At 46.8% G+C, this 16449-nt stretch overlaps 1 protein-coding gene across 1 annotated transcript; it reads right to left on the reverse strand.

Moving 5' to 3' along the window:
- Positions 1 to 780: 780 nt before the first annotated feature.
- On the reverse strand, positions 781 to 16446 carry dcaf12 (DDB1 and CUL4 associated factor 12). The gene is given in 11 exon segments (XM_064309257.1): positions 781 to 2916; positions 3152 to 3330; positions 4060 to 4222; positions 5272 to 5337; positions 5666 to 5859; positions 6292 to 6352; positions 6604 to 6933; positions 7162 to 7208; positions 7376 to 7384; positions 7427 to 7673; positions 16071 to 16446. Coding segments are annotated over 11 exon segments (1515 nt in total). The 5' UTR covers positions 16131 to 16446; the 3' UTR covers positions 781 to 2757.
- Positions 16447 to 16449: the final 3 nt, after the last annotated feature.

The raw sequence follows: 16449 nt of genomic DNA on the forward strand, positions 1-16449 counted from the left end.
ATTGGGGAAAACCCACCTCCAATATGTGGCACCCACCCGGGTGATGCACGGCAGCCATTTTGCACCAGAACGCTCACCCCATAGCTGAGGTGGAGAGGCAGTTTTAGCCAGGTATACCAGGGGATAATTAGGTGGCAGGTTGAGAGAACCCAAGTGTCCTGGCCAGAGTTGCAATACTCCTAGCAATGAGTGACATCATTTTTAATGACCACAGTGAGTCAGGACCTCGATTTAACATTGCATCCAAAAGATGGCATCTCCTAAACCACAGTGACACTGTCACTGCAATGGGGGATTTTTATACCAGAGGGATGATCACCCCCTGTTGGCCCACAAATGCCATTTCCAGCAGCAACTTCGTTTTCCCCGCTGGTCTCCCATCCAAGTACTAACCAAGCCCACTCTTGCTTAACTTCTGCCATTCAGCAGGTGCAGGGCGCGTAGTCCCATGGCTGCCACCATGTAGAACTGTCCATTCCCGAAAACTTGAGCCTTTTAATTTCACTCCTGTACAGTGTGAAAGTGAGACTAACATTCACAACAATATGGACAAGTGAGATGCAATATGCCATATACTGTACTGTATTGACAGAAATTAACTATCAAGTAGCATTTAAGCCCTCTGTGGTGTTATCTGAAATGTACCTGGGGCCCCCTCTAGTGCCAATACTGGGAACTTCTGTTGACAATCTTGTAAAAACACTGTTATAGACTTACCATTCTGATTCATACCAGTAAAAATTAAACATTGCACCAGTTAAAAGCATTGTACATGCTCTGTTCATAGTATGTTAAAATCTTTATTTTCTCTGAAAATATTCGAATCTGACATATTTAAAAAGAGGTGAGTCACAGGACACGTAACTGTTCAGTAAGTGTGTCCCAGGTTTAGAAAGCCTGGGATCTAAAGCTCAAAACAGAAAAAAAAAATGAATCGATAGACTTTCATTATTTTCAGATTTTATGGGGCAGGATTTTGTTGTCATTGATGTTGTACAATATCTTCACACTCAAACTGTAAAAACATTCATGTAGTGTATATAAAAGAGGGAACCACCAAAATAAAAGACAGGTTAGATCACAAATTTTTCCCCAAACATACACATGTAAATATATGCATATGCATGGATTTCACATACGTATACATAGACATTTATATATAAAATACATCTTTAAAAGTGATGGTTATTTGCTGAGTATATGGTCGTTATTGGGGTTTGTTGTTTTTTTTTTTGTTCTTGCACTATGCAGACAACTTCATGAAATTAACAACATAATAAAGAGAAAGAATGTCACCTGCAACAGTCTTTCACAGAAAGACCATTAGGAGGCAACCAATGTAATGCATTGTAGTCCTGATTCTGACCAATAAGAACGCAGAAGGAATAGATGCCCCTGATTCTGACCAATAAGAACGCAGAAGGAATAGATGCCCCTGATTCTGACCAATAAGAATGGAGACGGAATAGATGCCCTTCTCTCTCGACGGAAGAGATAAGGGGAGGGGTGGGTAACAACAGTGACAAAGAAAAAAAAACAACATACTCTTCATACAGATCATAAGCTCAGGGTGAATGTATGTGTGCGCGTGTGTGTGCGTGTACATGTGAGTGTGTGTGTGTGTGTGTGTGTGTGTGGGGGGGGAGGGGGTATAAATAAATAAGGTTTCTTTAATATCAAATCACACGTAGGGCTGAATCGAACGTAGACTGGGACTGAAGTAAAGTTCTCTGCCACTCTGAGAAACAGGCACGCCATCAGTGTCCTCACTTCGCTGGGCTTCTGTCTGTCCCACTCCGTCCCACATCCTCCACCATGTCACCGTTTGCCATGTCCCCGTCTGCTGTGTCCAGACTCGGGACGGGGTCCCGGCCTGCTTCCGAATCGAGTGCCTCACAGGGTCGCGTAGTCACCCCACCACCCCCCCGTCTCTGTTCTCCTACCCTCCAGTGTAATCGCACATCCCTCTCTGCATCACCTTCTGCTTTTAACAGTCTATCCCCAGACAGAGAGAGATGGGAGGAGCCAAAACAAAGCGGTCTGTCAGTCATCTGGATGGCCCATATCGGAGCCCCGCCTCCACAAACAAAGAACTTTCTTAGGAGGGGTGGAAGATGGTTTAACTGGGATTTTGTTTGATTTATCCTCCTGATGCTGGTATAAACAGACAGACGGACAGGCAGTCAGACAGACAACACGCACGGACAGGCGAACACACTGAGTCCTCCGCACAGACAGGGGGAGCACTCCAAAAGCAACACAACACTCCCAGGACGATCCTTCCTGCTAATCAAACACCAAAGTGGTGATACTCCATTTAAAAATAAATACAAAGAGTCATGAAAAGAGTACAAGGAGCTCATCTAAAGGTGAGGCACAGAGAGAGAGGGAGGGAGAGAAAGAGAGAGAGAGAGAGCGAGAGAGAGAGCGAGAGTGGGGAACAGTAGAGCCGAAGGGTGAAAGGTGAAAAGGTAAAAATGGCAGACAGAGGGAGAGAGAGAAGAACTACCTCAGACTACCAGATTCGAAGGGAATGAGGGGACTGAGGAGACCACCTGGAAGGAGAGAGAGAGAGAGAGGTTGGGAAGGATGACAGGATGTACTCTGACCCTGCTCCTCACTTTCTTGGTGGGAGGAAAGGAAATGAAGGGAAGGGGGGATGGTTTCTCTCTTCCGCTGGTAATGGATGAGAGAGGGAGGAGTGGAGCGACACGCGGAGGGAGGAGAGAAGGGTGGGGGAGGACGCGTTCCGGCACGCTAGCTCCACAGCCCCGCGTAGTTGCCGTGGAGACCGGAGCACAGGGGCCCCCCCGCTACGAAAAGCTTGGTGCCGGAGGAGTCGTAGCAATGCGTGTACACCGCGTTGGGGAAGGAGCTGATGTCCGAGAAGTAGCTCCTCCAGGTTTCATCGTGGTTCTGAGAGTGAGAGTGAGAGAGAGAGAGAGAGCGAAGGGGGGAGAGAGGGAGAGAGAGAGACAGAGGGGGACAGTGAGAGAGAGAGGGGGAAAGAGAAAACAAAGTTCTATATATATACATATATATCATTACCCCCAAGAACGCACTCATGCACACACTTACATTCTCGCACACATTCTCGCACACACTCTCGCACTCTCTCACACACACACACACACACACACACGGCGCTCACCAGCCAGCCTTTCCCCGTGGTGAGCTTGAGGATGCCCTCTCCTGGCCGCTGGCGGTAGGTGCAGGTGGGGCTGGACGGGTCCTCCAGGAAGCGCTGGGCTCGGATGTCGTAGAAGAGCAGGGAGCCCTGCCCCGTGCCCACCGTCACCATGTGCTCGTAGAAACTCACCGACCGGATACCTGCACACACGCATGCACACACACACACACACACACAGCACGCAAACACACACACACACACACACAGCGCGCGCACACACAACACACACATACAATGCTAAAATCAGTCTCTCAGTGCTGCTACCTCAGTCTGAATCTGTGTCTGTGTGCATGCATGCGTGTGTGTGTGTGCGTGCACATGTGTGCTGTGTGTGTGTGTGTGTGTGTGTGTGTGTGAATGCATGCTGGGTGTATGTGACATGCATGCCTGTGGTGTGTTGTGTGTGTGCATGCTGTTGGTGCGTTCTGGTGTGGCATCGTGTGTGCTGTGATGTGTGGGGCTGTGTAGTGCGGTGAATAGGTGCGTTGTGTGCATGTGTGTGTTGAGTGTGCGTGTTGTATGTATGTGTATATATGTGTGTGTGTGTATGTGCGCGTGCGTGCATGTGGCTGCGCTGTGTGGTGTGTGTGTGTGTGCGTGCGTGAGTGCTGCGTGTGTCTGTGCTGTGCTGTGTGTGGTTCGTGTGCTTGTTGTGTTGTGTTTGTGCTGTGCGTGTATGTGTGCGTGCGTGTTGTGTGTGCAGTGTGTGGTGTTGGTGTGCGTGTTGTAGTGTTGCGTGCTTGTTGTGTGTGTGTATGTGCGTGCGTGCGTGCTGTGCGTGCGTGCGTGCGTGTTTTGTGTGCGTGTTTTGTGTGTGTGCGTGCTGTGCGTGTTTGGTGTGCGTGCGCACGCGAGCGCAGCCTCCTCACCGCTCCCTCTCTCCCGCGAGCTGACGGATTTGATGGAGTGGGGGGGCTGCCGGGGGTCCAGGAAGGACACGTGCGCCTGGGAGCCCACGGCATAGACGGACCACTCGCGCCCGTACGCCAGGCACACGTTCTCCTTGCAGTGCTGCAGCTTAGTGGACAGCAGCTGGGGGAGAGGCGGGGCTTAGTCACATGTTCAACAGGCTCAGCCAACCACCACTGACCTACAAAGCCACGCCCAGAAGAGCAGAGCAATGAGACCGATGTTTTTTCCCCCTGCGTGAGACGCTCACTTCCTGTTATCTTCCATCCCTGCCGTTAAAGACGAAATATCCACATGTAGACCCATTTTCTAAAAGTTCACTAAAGGCTGTGATCAAGTATCACAGCAACAGACAGTCTGTTGTGCTATATAGCACTAGAAACTCCTCCTAACACACCGTCACTAACAGTTATTCTCTCTTGGTTGGCTCCACTGAATACCTGTCCATTTTACAGCCAGGAATGAAATGCAGTTCATTACCAAATTTGACCCCGCGTTATGGCAAACGTGGGTCAACATTGACCCACGCCCTGACCCTTGCCTACACTGCTGTCAACAGGACAGCCCCCATCTACTTGCAGGACATGACTCGATTCTATGTGCCTGCTCGACCACTCCGCTCTGCGGCAGCAGGGCGCCTTGTAACCCCTCCCACCCGCCCAAAGGGATCACAGAGCTTCTCCACCCTAGCTCCCCAGTGGTGGAACGAACTCCCCGTCCCTCTCCGAACCTCCCCCTCACTACCCATCTTCCGCCCTGGCCTGAAGACTTATCTCTTCAGACTACACCTAGACTAACCACCACCACGCTGTATATTTCACTCTAAATCTCCCCCCCCCCTTTTTTCATGACACTTGTTACATGTTGCCCCATCCCAGCACTTCTAGGTAATTTGTATTTGTCCTAATACTGTACCTTATTCTTCTGCCTAGTTGGCTTTGCAGAGGTTAGGTCTGAATAGTGTTAACTGTGTGAACTAAACTGTGTTCTTGGCTAGAAATAGCTGTACAAATTAAGTATTGTACCTTACTGAACCTGTGTTTAGCAGTTGTCTATGACCATGAAATGCACTTTTTGTACGTCCCTTTGGATAAAAGCGTCTGCCAAATAAATGTAATGTAATGTAATGGTTGTTCTACGGTTGACCGTGCCTCAGAATACGGCAAACTCACCTTGCACAGGTTGTGCTCAGCCTTCCACAGGTGGAAATAGCCATCTAGGGACACCGCGCCCAGTTCCTGGAAAAGAGAGAGTGAGAGAGACAAAAAAAATAGAAATAGAGTGGACTTGGTAAAAATCAGAACTTCTTTGTCCACCAGTGATGACAATTACTAAAACCTTAGAAAAGGCCTCAGTCCACATCAGTTTACAATGACTAATTTCACATTAGACATCAAATAGTCCATTTAGATCTTTTTCTGCTCTGAAAGCAAAGTTGTTAAAATGAATAAGCTTCTTAGAGGCTGCAGAAAGCAGCTTCTAAAAGCTGCAGAAAGTAAGCGTAAGAATGGCCCTAACAGGGTCCATGGTGCACACCCAATCAGGAAGACGGTGGGGTGGAGCTACCTTGTGTCCGTCATTGAAGGCCAGCGCCCGGACTTTGCAGTTGTAGGGGTTGGTGTACTCTTTGGGAATGTCCTTCAGGGCGCGGTGGGAGATGTGGGAGTAACTGGGGACCCCCTCTGCGTCCTGTCTCCTCTCAGTCCGGTTTAGCACCTCCTCGGAAACCTCCCACAGCCCCATGGAGCCGTCCCGGGACCCTAAGGGGCGGGGTGGGAGTGGATTTTAATTTTAATTCATCTCTGGGTAGTGACATAATTTGCCTCCAACCCTGTCGAATGGCAGAATAACAACTATTCTCTTTGCTCCTCTGGATTTGAGGTTATAATTTCTGAATGCAGACATCTTACCTGCCACCTGTCATTGGACAATACAAGCTTCAGTTTTCAGGTGATTTACCTGTTATTAAATTATCAATGTAGTTCCGACAGACCTAAGAATGGTCTACACCAGCACTGAAAATAGACATAATTTCTTTGTAAAGCCTCATTGTAAAGCAGCAACACCCCCCGCCCCTCCCACAGGACTGGATTAACAGGCTTTAGTTCCCGTCACCCTCTGCTAAAAGAACAGATCCTCGTAGAACGCATCAGAGTTGTGTGCTAACAGTGTAGCAGGGCTAACAAGCTCACCGGATACAGCCATGGTGTCACTAATCCAGGCGATGGAGAAGATCCAGTCATTGTGTCCATCCTAAGGAAGGGCAGCAGAGGGAGAAGGGTTAGCAAAAAAAGCTCTTATTCATTACCAGGGCTCCACAACCCTGGCAGGTAAACCTCATTTCCATCACTAGATAAACTCCAACAACCCTTCTAGATGTCACATCAGCATGTTTGAAATGTTCCAAGTGTCCCTTCAACTCCCTATCGGGTCTGTGACCTGTATCAGGTATTAATTCCATCGTTAGAGAGAGAGAGGTTGGGAAGGATGACAGAAACACTCACGTCCCCCAGGCAGACGGGGTCCAGTGTGGGTAGCCGGTACACGGCCAGGCTGTTGGGGTTGTCTCCGCCGGTGGCCAATAGGGAGCCAGAGGGGTTGAGCTCGATGGCATGGATTCCACAGCTCTGCTGGTCCAACCCAGCCCCTGCCCCTGGCCCCGCCCCTGACCCCACCCCAAGTCCCACCCCCGGGACACTAGCGAGGGACCCCGCAGGCCCATTCCCCAGGACTCCCCCGCCTCCTCCTGCACCTCCTCCTCCGGCCTGCGCCTCCCTGTCCTTCAGCATGGGGATGCGCGTGATCTGCCCCGTCAGAACATCCACCACAAACAACTGGGAGAGAGAGAAGAGACAGTCAATCTCACACACACACAGACGCACGCACGCACGCACGCACACACCCCGCTTCCACTCACGCACATCCACACACACACACACCGCTCACCATGTTGCACTTGGTCCCACACACACACACACACACACACACACACACACACACACACCCTCACCGTGTTGCACTTGGTCCCACACACACACAAACACACACACACACCCCCTCACCGTGTTGCACTAGGTCCCGCACACACACACACCCTCACCGTGTTGCACTAGCCCACACACACACACACACACACCTCACCGTGTTGCACTAGGTCCACACACACAACACACACACACACACACACACACACACACACACACACACACCACACAGGCGCACACACACTCACACACCACACACACACACACCCTCACCGTGTTGCACTTGGTCCACACCACACACCTCCCGTGTGCACTTGGTCCCACCACCTGCCGTGGTTGGCACTGGAGCAGACCTTGTTGAGGCGGCCCAGGCTGTACTGGCGCTCGCGCAGGATGCCCGGCAGCCGCCCGGCCGCGAAGCCGCGCAGGCTGCGCTGGAGCCGCCACTCGTGCTGCTGCTGCGGACGGAACTCCCGCCCCCGCAGAGCGCACACCAGAGAGCGCCGCCAGCGCCACGAGCAGGAGGAGGAGGAGGACGAGGAGGACGAGGACACACGGGCACGCTTGCAGGGAGACTGGCACCAGCCCACCTGAGAGAGAGAGAGAGAGGGAGAGAGTGAGAGAGTGCACGAGGGGGGGAGAGAGAACAAGAGAGAGAGGGGGGAAAGGGAGAGAGAGAGTGAGGGAGAGAGGCAGAGAGAGAGAGAGAGGGAGACCGAGAGTGAGGGGAGAGAGGGAAAGGGAGAGAGAGAGTGAGGGGAGAGAGGCAGAGAGAGAGAGAGAGAGGTGTGAGGGAGAAGGAGACCGAGAGTGAGGGGAGAGGCAGAGAGAGAGAGAGAGAGAGTGTGTGAGGGGGAGAGAGGGAGACCGAGAGAGAGGGGGGGAGAAAGAGAGAGAGATACCGGGGGCGGGGGGGGGGGGCGAGAGAGAGAGAGGACAAATAAATTCTTATTAAATACAGAATTATTAATACAGAAAAGGGCACTACATTTTATTGAGTATTAGTGCAAACAACTCTGCAATATGAAGCTCTGAAAACCAGAGGTAAGCTCAGGAGAGTGTGCGCTCAGTCATCTGATTGTGAAGCTCTCTGAACTATAACACCAACCAGATTCAGATCAGCACTGCCAACCACAGCATGAAACAAATCATAACCATTCATTTGGAGCACTGGAAGACAAGGATCTCAGAAAATAAATAAACTGAACTGCCATCGGGCCCTAAACAGAGAACACACAAACACACACAGACAGAGCATCTCTCTTCCATCAGAGATACAAAGCAGAGACAGATACTGAACTACACAGGCTTACTGACCACAGCTTAGCAACCAAGAATGTGGACATAAAAGGTCATGGTGACCCAAAGATGAATAATTATGTGGTCACTGTAGGAGAGGAGAGGTGGAGACAGACGCACTTCCTCTGACACTGTGAGAAATACGCTGAACTAAGAAAAGTGTATTTCAGTAAATAGTACATTTATGTAAGATTTTTTATTTTTTTTAAGTTATAATAATCTTCATCCATTCACTGAAACCTTCATTGTCATTGCCTTTCTATTTAAAATAACTTGCATATAATGCTTGGACATAGATTTTTGGCATTAAAATGGGTCATTTTACCCAAAACAAACCATTTCCAATTTGAGTAGTAACACTGCCATTAACATGAAGCAGCCAGCCAAGTGAAGGGTTCTTCATCAGACTTCTGAGATAAGCACATTCAAGTGCGTTTTCTATTCCAAAGACGAGAGACGTGGTCTCTTAATGCAACGTGTGTGGGATGCACGTTTTAAAATGTCCTCTGGACATGAGCCTCGGTAACATAACACACATTGAAGCATAGTATGTTTCAGCCAATCACGGCCTTAGTAACATAGCACACAAGGCACACTGCAAACCAATCGAACAAGATCACACACTTGGTTTACAGACACAGGTTTTGCCACTCTTAACGGAATCTGGGACTTTCATAAGAGATCTTCTGGTTCAGTAACTGCGTCACAAGGAGCAAATCTGTCAGCAAAAACATGGCGGCAGCTCAGAAATGTTCTGTCATATGTCTGATATTCAGCCATATGACTGTGGTATTCAGCTCTATGACTGTGGTATTCAGCTCTATGACTGGTATTCAGCTCTATGACTGTGGTATTCAGCTCTATGACTGTGGTATTCAGCTCTATGACTGTGGTATTCAGCTCTATGACTGTGGTACAGTAGTACTGTTCTCTGCCATACTGAGCTCAGCCAGTGTAAGATAAATTTTGGGCAATGGGTAGATTGTGGAATTTTGAAGACTCTCAAGCTCCTGAAATGGACCAGAAATGTATTTACCCTACATGACTGGCCACTGTGTCTGTTTCAATACAGACAAAATAAACAGCAGACAAAATCTATTCATAAGATTCAGTGGGTAGCACTGTTGCCTCACAGCAAGAAGGACCTACGATTGAACGACCTGACCTTGACCAACAATTAAATACTGGATGGACAGCAACACACAGCCATCCTTCAGATTAAATATAGTACCATCTGTCACATATTTTTAACCAGAACTTCTGTTTTTTTTTTTTTTTTTTTTAGAAAATCCTTTTCACCACATAACTCTGTAAAACAAAACGTCAACTACATCTAAATGTCCTTTTCTGTTGCAAGTGTACCAAGACACACTATTATTTCATTAATAGTACAGCAATTGTGAAAATATGTCATTTGTACACAAATGTAACAAGTGCTAAATACTGTTTATGTAACTTCATATTAGCTTTGCCTATATCAGTGAATCCATGTTGCAATATTAGGTGACATTTTGGATAACAAAGGGTGTTTCTGATACCTCACATGGCCAATTTGTCATTATGATATCATTAACACAATCTACTGAGAGGGACAAGAACACACAAATTATTTTTGTTATCCAAGTTATTACCAAATGTTACAACAGACATATAGCTGATATGGGCTACAGAAATGATGGAAAAATACACGTGAACATCAGGTTTTGGCTTTTTGGACACATCCAATTTTTAACAGATCCATGCTAACATACAGTACATTTCCAAATACAAGACATTCCAAAAGATGTTCTATGGAGAATGTGGTGATAAGTTCATAGCTGACACAGTGGAGAACAGGTTCAGACAAACAGCAGTTGTGTCATTCGTTACATGCAGTTAGCGGACCCATGCCCAGAGCTCTACTGTAGTCGGTAATATCACAATAGAAACACAGGCATGTGTCTATAATGGGCTGAGGGAATATGCTGGCTCAGCAGATTCTTTTAATACGCCCGCTCTGCGACACGTCGGCGTTTAAGAGGCGCGTGACGTTTGGGACTCTGGGGGGGGGGTTTGGGAGAACATCACGCCAGCAGAGTCCAGCTGGGGGGGGTTTCCAAACGGGGCCGTCGCTGGGACACACCAACTCATCATCCGCCAAATAAAGGAGGTCTGTGTCGCCGGGGGGGTGGGGGGGGGACAAATGACCTGACTGACAAGAGGCCCGATGGCAGGAGAACAGCGCAGCTGCGCTAAGCTGTGCAGTCAGCTCCAGAACACAGGAATGAGCAGTCACTCAGTGTTCAGTACAACGGCCTGCGCAGTGGCTGCACATCCTGAACACCAGTCTGCGCAATGGCTGCACATCCTGAACACCAGTCTGCGCAGTCACTCAGCATCCTGAACACCAGTCTGCGCAGTCACTCAGCATCCTGAACACCAGTCTGCGCAGTCACTCAGCATCCTGAACACCAGTCTGCGCAGTCACTCAGCATCCTGAACACCAGTCTGCGCAGTCACTCAGCATCCTGAACACCAGTCTGCGCAGTCACTCAGCATCCTGAACACCAGTCTGCGCAGTCACTCAGCATCCTGAACACCAGTCTGCGCAGCCACTCAGCATCCTGAACACCAGTCTGCGCAGTCACTCAGCATCCTGAACACCAGTCTGTGCAGCCACTCAGTTAGTGTTCAGTACAATGAACTTATGGACGCTGCCGTGGGGGTCTAGGCGTGTCAGGTGGGGTGGGGGCAGACTCCACTGCCTTTCTGCCTGCTGCTATTTTTAGATTCACTCAAGAAACACGTGACACGTGAGCAGATGCATGCTGTGGTTTTACCTCACATGTGTAGCTAACTACCCCGTCAAACCCCCCCCCCCCCCCCAGATTTAATTTGGCGGATGGTAAACTCAATTACACTCACTTTCCAATTCCATACCTGCGAATAGAAATTTAGCCCCAACTGCCCAATTAACTGAGTAACCCTGCAATATGCCAGTGTGGTAATATCACAAGAGCTGCATGCAAAGACCATGTGAAAGTAACTGACTGTGACTATGCAGTCACAATGGTCATGTTTGCCGTCAAAGATATGCTGTAGCACAAGTGATATCGGTCTTTCATTCCAGATAAAGCTAATGCAAGGGTAACACTCTCACACAAGGAGTGGAATCATTGGCGATGTACATGGCATGTCTTTCACACACTGTTCTAAAGGTTTACAACATGGGACCTTTAAACACCTGCCTGTTTTGTTTTTTTCTTTCGCTCAGCGACGATGTGCACGCAGAACTTCGCCAACAAACACTCCAAGAGAGCACCGGTGCGTGCGACACTCAAGCAAACATCCGAAAGAGCTGCCAGTCATCCGTCACTGGCTCCGCCCCCTGCTCACAAAGCACGAAGACTCTCACAAGTCACAGCGGTGCCAGTTCCCGGCCGAGAAGCTGTGGTGCTACTCAGTCACACGGTGCTACACAAAAGCTCTCCTCCACCTGTGCGCACAAACAGTGATGCCATTTTCGAAACCCCGACACTCTCTCTCTTCCGCACGCCCTCCTTTGTGTGTACACCACCTGATATGGGGCTTTTTCAGCACTCAGCGGGGTCCTTTCCTGATTTGTAATGCCGTCTATGGTGCCAACGCCAGCATTACCCCCTTCCGAAGCAGTTTGGGACAATGAACATAATTACATGAGGTAAAAGCTAAATTCCGTCGAGGAGACCAGTCGGGAACTGAAAAGAGAGGGTCAATTTCAAATGCGACATTTCTGGACGGAGTGTAGCACAGTGGGTAAGGAACTGGGCTTGTAACCGAAAGGTCGCAGGTTCGATCCGGTAAGGCCAGTTGTACCCTTGAGCGAGGTACTTAACCGGAATTGCTTCAGTATATATCCAGCTGTATAAATGGATACAATGTAAAATGCTGTGTAAAAGTTGTGTAAGTCGCTCTGGATAAGGGCGTCTGCTAAATGCCTGTAATGTAATGCATGCGGTGCATTGCATTATGGTCCTTATCAAAATGGCGCCAGCAAAATTACGTGCAACAGCAGATGCTGAAAAACCACAAGCAGCAACGAGTCGAGCGCAAGAGAAGATCCCTCACGATATAGCAGCTATGGAGCAGTTAGTCCCAGCCAAGGAGTTAAGAGGACAGGCAGAACCACTCAGAAATGCAGACCGGTCTGAACTATTTAAACATTACATTACAGGCATTTAGCGGACGCTCTTATCCAGAGCGTCTTACACAACTTTTTTTTGTTTACATTACATCCATTTCTACAGCTAGGTAGATACTGAGGCAATGCAGGTTAAGTATCTTGGCTCAAGGGTACAACAGAATTGAACCGGAGACCTTTAGGCTACAAGACTAGCTCCTTACCCATTCTACTACACTGCCGCCTCTCATTTTAAAGAAATAAGAGGCACTGGTACTCTACAGAGATGCGTGTATGACAATTATACAGATAAAATGTTCACAAGCTCTCCGATTGGTCAAGCCAAGGCCATGTGGTTTGCTGGTTTTCTGGTCATAACCGGAAGATGGCTGCCATTCATACCATAAATTCATCGATAGCTTTGAAGCACATATTGCGAGCCGTTAGCATCGTAGAAGTTCCTATGGACAGTTGTTAGAAAGCGCTTCCGCATGAGTTCAGATTGTCTTTTTTGTAATTTTCAACATTCTGTTCAATAAAAAATGAAACCTATACCTTACTTATTGTAATTTCTATATAAATTTATCTTCACACATTCTGAGAGGATTTGACCTTATACAATTTTACTCTTTCCCGCTCATTTCAGGGATAGAGAAGCAGGTCGTACTTTCATGGACAGCGTCCGAACCTTAAGTTAAGCACCCTTACCCATATACTACCTGCGCTCAATTCGTGTATTAAACATGTGTTTTCAACTATATACGATTCAGGTCACATCTGTAATAGAAAACATTTTAAGAAGAATAGGCATGGTACTTACAGAATGTGTATGACAATAACAGCTAAATGTTCCTAGCTCCATATGGCACATTAGGCCATGTTGGTAGCTTTTACATGATGTGCATAAACGCTGAAGATGGCTGTATTCTTCTACAACTTGTGATCAGCTTTAAACATATGGTCCAGAGCCTGTTAGACTACTAATAATTAGTGGCATTTTAGACAATGAGCATACAGCATGGGAAACATTTCAATAATATGTCTTGTTCAATCGAACAATGTAACTCTTTCACACATTAACTTGTGTATGATACATTTAGTAGATATAAACAACCTCTTTCACCATTCTAGATGAGGCATTAGCAGACTTTATCCAAAGCTAAATTTTACAGTTTACCCTGCATCCACTTATACAGCTGGATATATACTGAAGCAATGCAGGTACAGTACCTTGCTCGATGGTACAACGGCAGCGTCCTACCCGGGAATCAAACCTATAAGTTACAAGGCCAGCTCCTTACCCATTATACTACACTGCCGCTCAATTCTGTGTATTAAACAGTCGTGATTTTCAAACTATTATTACGGATTTTCAAACGCGTCACATCCTGTAAATAGAGAGAAAAGAAACCATGTTGATCAATTTGATCGGCTAAGGATAGCATGATATCTCTGAGCCCGATGTCTTCCATATTGTCCGCACAACAGCTTGCATATAGATTCAGTGCTGTTCTGGTGCTGTTGCTTTGGTTTGAATCTGTGAGATAACCACGCCCCATTCATTTGAATATAACAGATGGAAATCAATAAATGTGACATGAAATAAATAAATGTGGAATTATGAAATAAAAGTCCCCTGAAATAAATAAAAATAGTCCTTTGAAAAACGTCATTTTGAAATAAAAACCTATTTATTTATTTATTGAACTATACTGACTCATATATTTATATTTACATTTATTTATATTTTTATTGTCTCATTTATTTCAGTATTTATTTCATAGCCATATTTATTTCATAGGCATATTTATTTATGTATTTACTTAATATTGACTTAAACGGCATTCCACAGGCCTCTTCCAAGTATTTATGGAATTATGCTCTTCCGTCCTCCATCCTCGCCTTCTTGAAAGCAGGTAGGCTACATGTACATTCCACTGCTGACAGCATTTCACATTAGCATTTCAAGTCTTTTTTGACGCCGGCTAATTAATTAAAGAGAGATTACAGCTCGCCGCAACATATGCCGGGATAAAGAGGCGTCATCCCCGTCAATGCAAAAAAAAAAAAAGCAAAAATAAAAATCTTTATAACCTTTATACTTACCAGGTGCTACTATGCAGCAGCACTTTTCATTTAATTCAAGTCACGACCACGCTTAGTCTCAACCAGTACATTTCATTCATTAATCTCTTTGTCAGGCCGCCACTGTAAATAAGAATTTGTTCTTAATGACTTTCCTGGTGAAATAAAAAATAAAATAAAAATGTACTGTATTTTAGAAAATACAGTACAAATATGACCAGATCAGGCGCGGATATCTCAATAGGCCTACTTGAGGTCAAGGCAAGTAAAACTTAATTTATTCAACAAACGTGATAAGAAAGACCATGGAATCATACGAGTTAAGTATAATTCTAGGGTTGAAAAATGTACTGTCGCGGAAAATCCGTTCAAGTGTGAAACACCGACAGCAACAAATGTAATTGAAGAAAGGGTGATTTTTGACAACCGAACATTGGACGTGGCAGTAGTATTGGTGACAGGTGCCAGGTTATGGTGGGAAACTCATTGAGAACAGAAATGATTGAGGGATGACTGCCATCGCTTATACATTATCTGTCACTGTTTGGCAAAATAATCACAATATCAGTTTTTGCCTTCTCAAAAAAATGTGACGATATTTCCATCAAAAGGACAAAACGTCCAAATCAGTCATCGCTGCTCGTCACACTGGTGTACCAACGTACCGACTACAGACATCGGACATAATCTGAGAGTAAAATTTAGCCGGGCCTGCCAATCGCCCCAGCAAAAACAGGACATTGCCAACCGAAATAAGACACATGGCTAGCTAAATTAAGGAACAGCTGTGAATTTGTCTATGCTACCTATGCCATTTATAATCTAGCTACATTGGACATGGCATCTGGTGTCGACCGATGTTACACCTAATGGTAAATTAGCATTAGGTAAGATGGGTGTTTAGCAGTATGCTCACAAGATATTAGCTAAAATAGTAAACTGTGGCCATAGGTCTTAATAACGAGCGTTAGACAAGCGCTTAATTCATGCATTCAAGCGACCAAGCTAGCTGCCGAGCTAGCATGACCGATACCAGCATTATCAGGATAAATGTTAAATTAGCCGTTCTCGCTAGCCAACTACGAAGGCACCCGGTGCAGGCACGCAATTTACAGCTGGTGCTGTTGTGTAATGTATCACGTTAATGTTTAGTGTCATACGTGTGCTGACTAGTTTGAGGACTCCGCAACGTCGCTAAATTAACAAAACTAGGCAGTTAAAAACGGCTAAATTAAATATGTTGATTTACGTTTGAATACATAGTTAGCAATATGCCGAATGGAAACACAGCGGCTGAATTAGTAATTACACAATATCCTGCTACCTAGTCTACATAGCTACATTTCCAGTGAAAGGCTAGCTTGTTAGCCAGCTAGCTAAATGATTATGTTTGCTCAGAAATGTATTAGCTAGCTACAGCAGCCAGTAAGCTAAAGCAGTAGGGCTCGAACCGGCGGCCGCCTACCTGTTGTTGCTCCTTGGGCTCTCCTGCCTTCCTTTTCCTGCTAACTGTTTTTCTCGCCATAATCCGACACACACAGGTCCCTCACCCACATGGAGGGCAATAGTAACGCTGGGTACTGGATCATATAATGGCACTTTGCTATTTTACTGCCTGTATCGAAGCAGTGTCCCGCAACTAGAAAGGGCGATCGCGGCAGAAGTTGAGTCTTCTCTCCTCCCCTCCCACCTCCACCACCCAGGCCTCAGCGCTTTAGTTCGCAGGCGTTGAGGGGCGGCTGTCCCAGAAAAGGCAACCCCTCCTACCGGGTGCGCTGATTGCCTCCGTCGTCTAGTATCTCCTTGCAAATTGCATCATCACCTACGTCATCAGGAACCCGTGC

This window comes from Anguilla rostrata, chromosome 14, assembly GCF_018555375.3.
Source record: "Anguilla rostrata isolate EN2019 chromosome 14, ASM1855537v3, whole genome shotgun sequence".
NCBI lineage: Eukaryota > Metazoa > Chordata > Actinopteri > Anguilliformes > Anguillidae > Anguilla > Anguilla rostrata.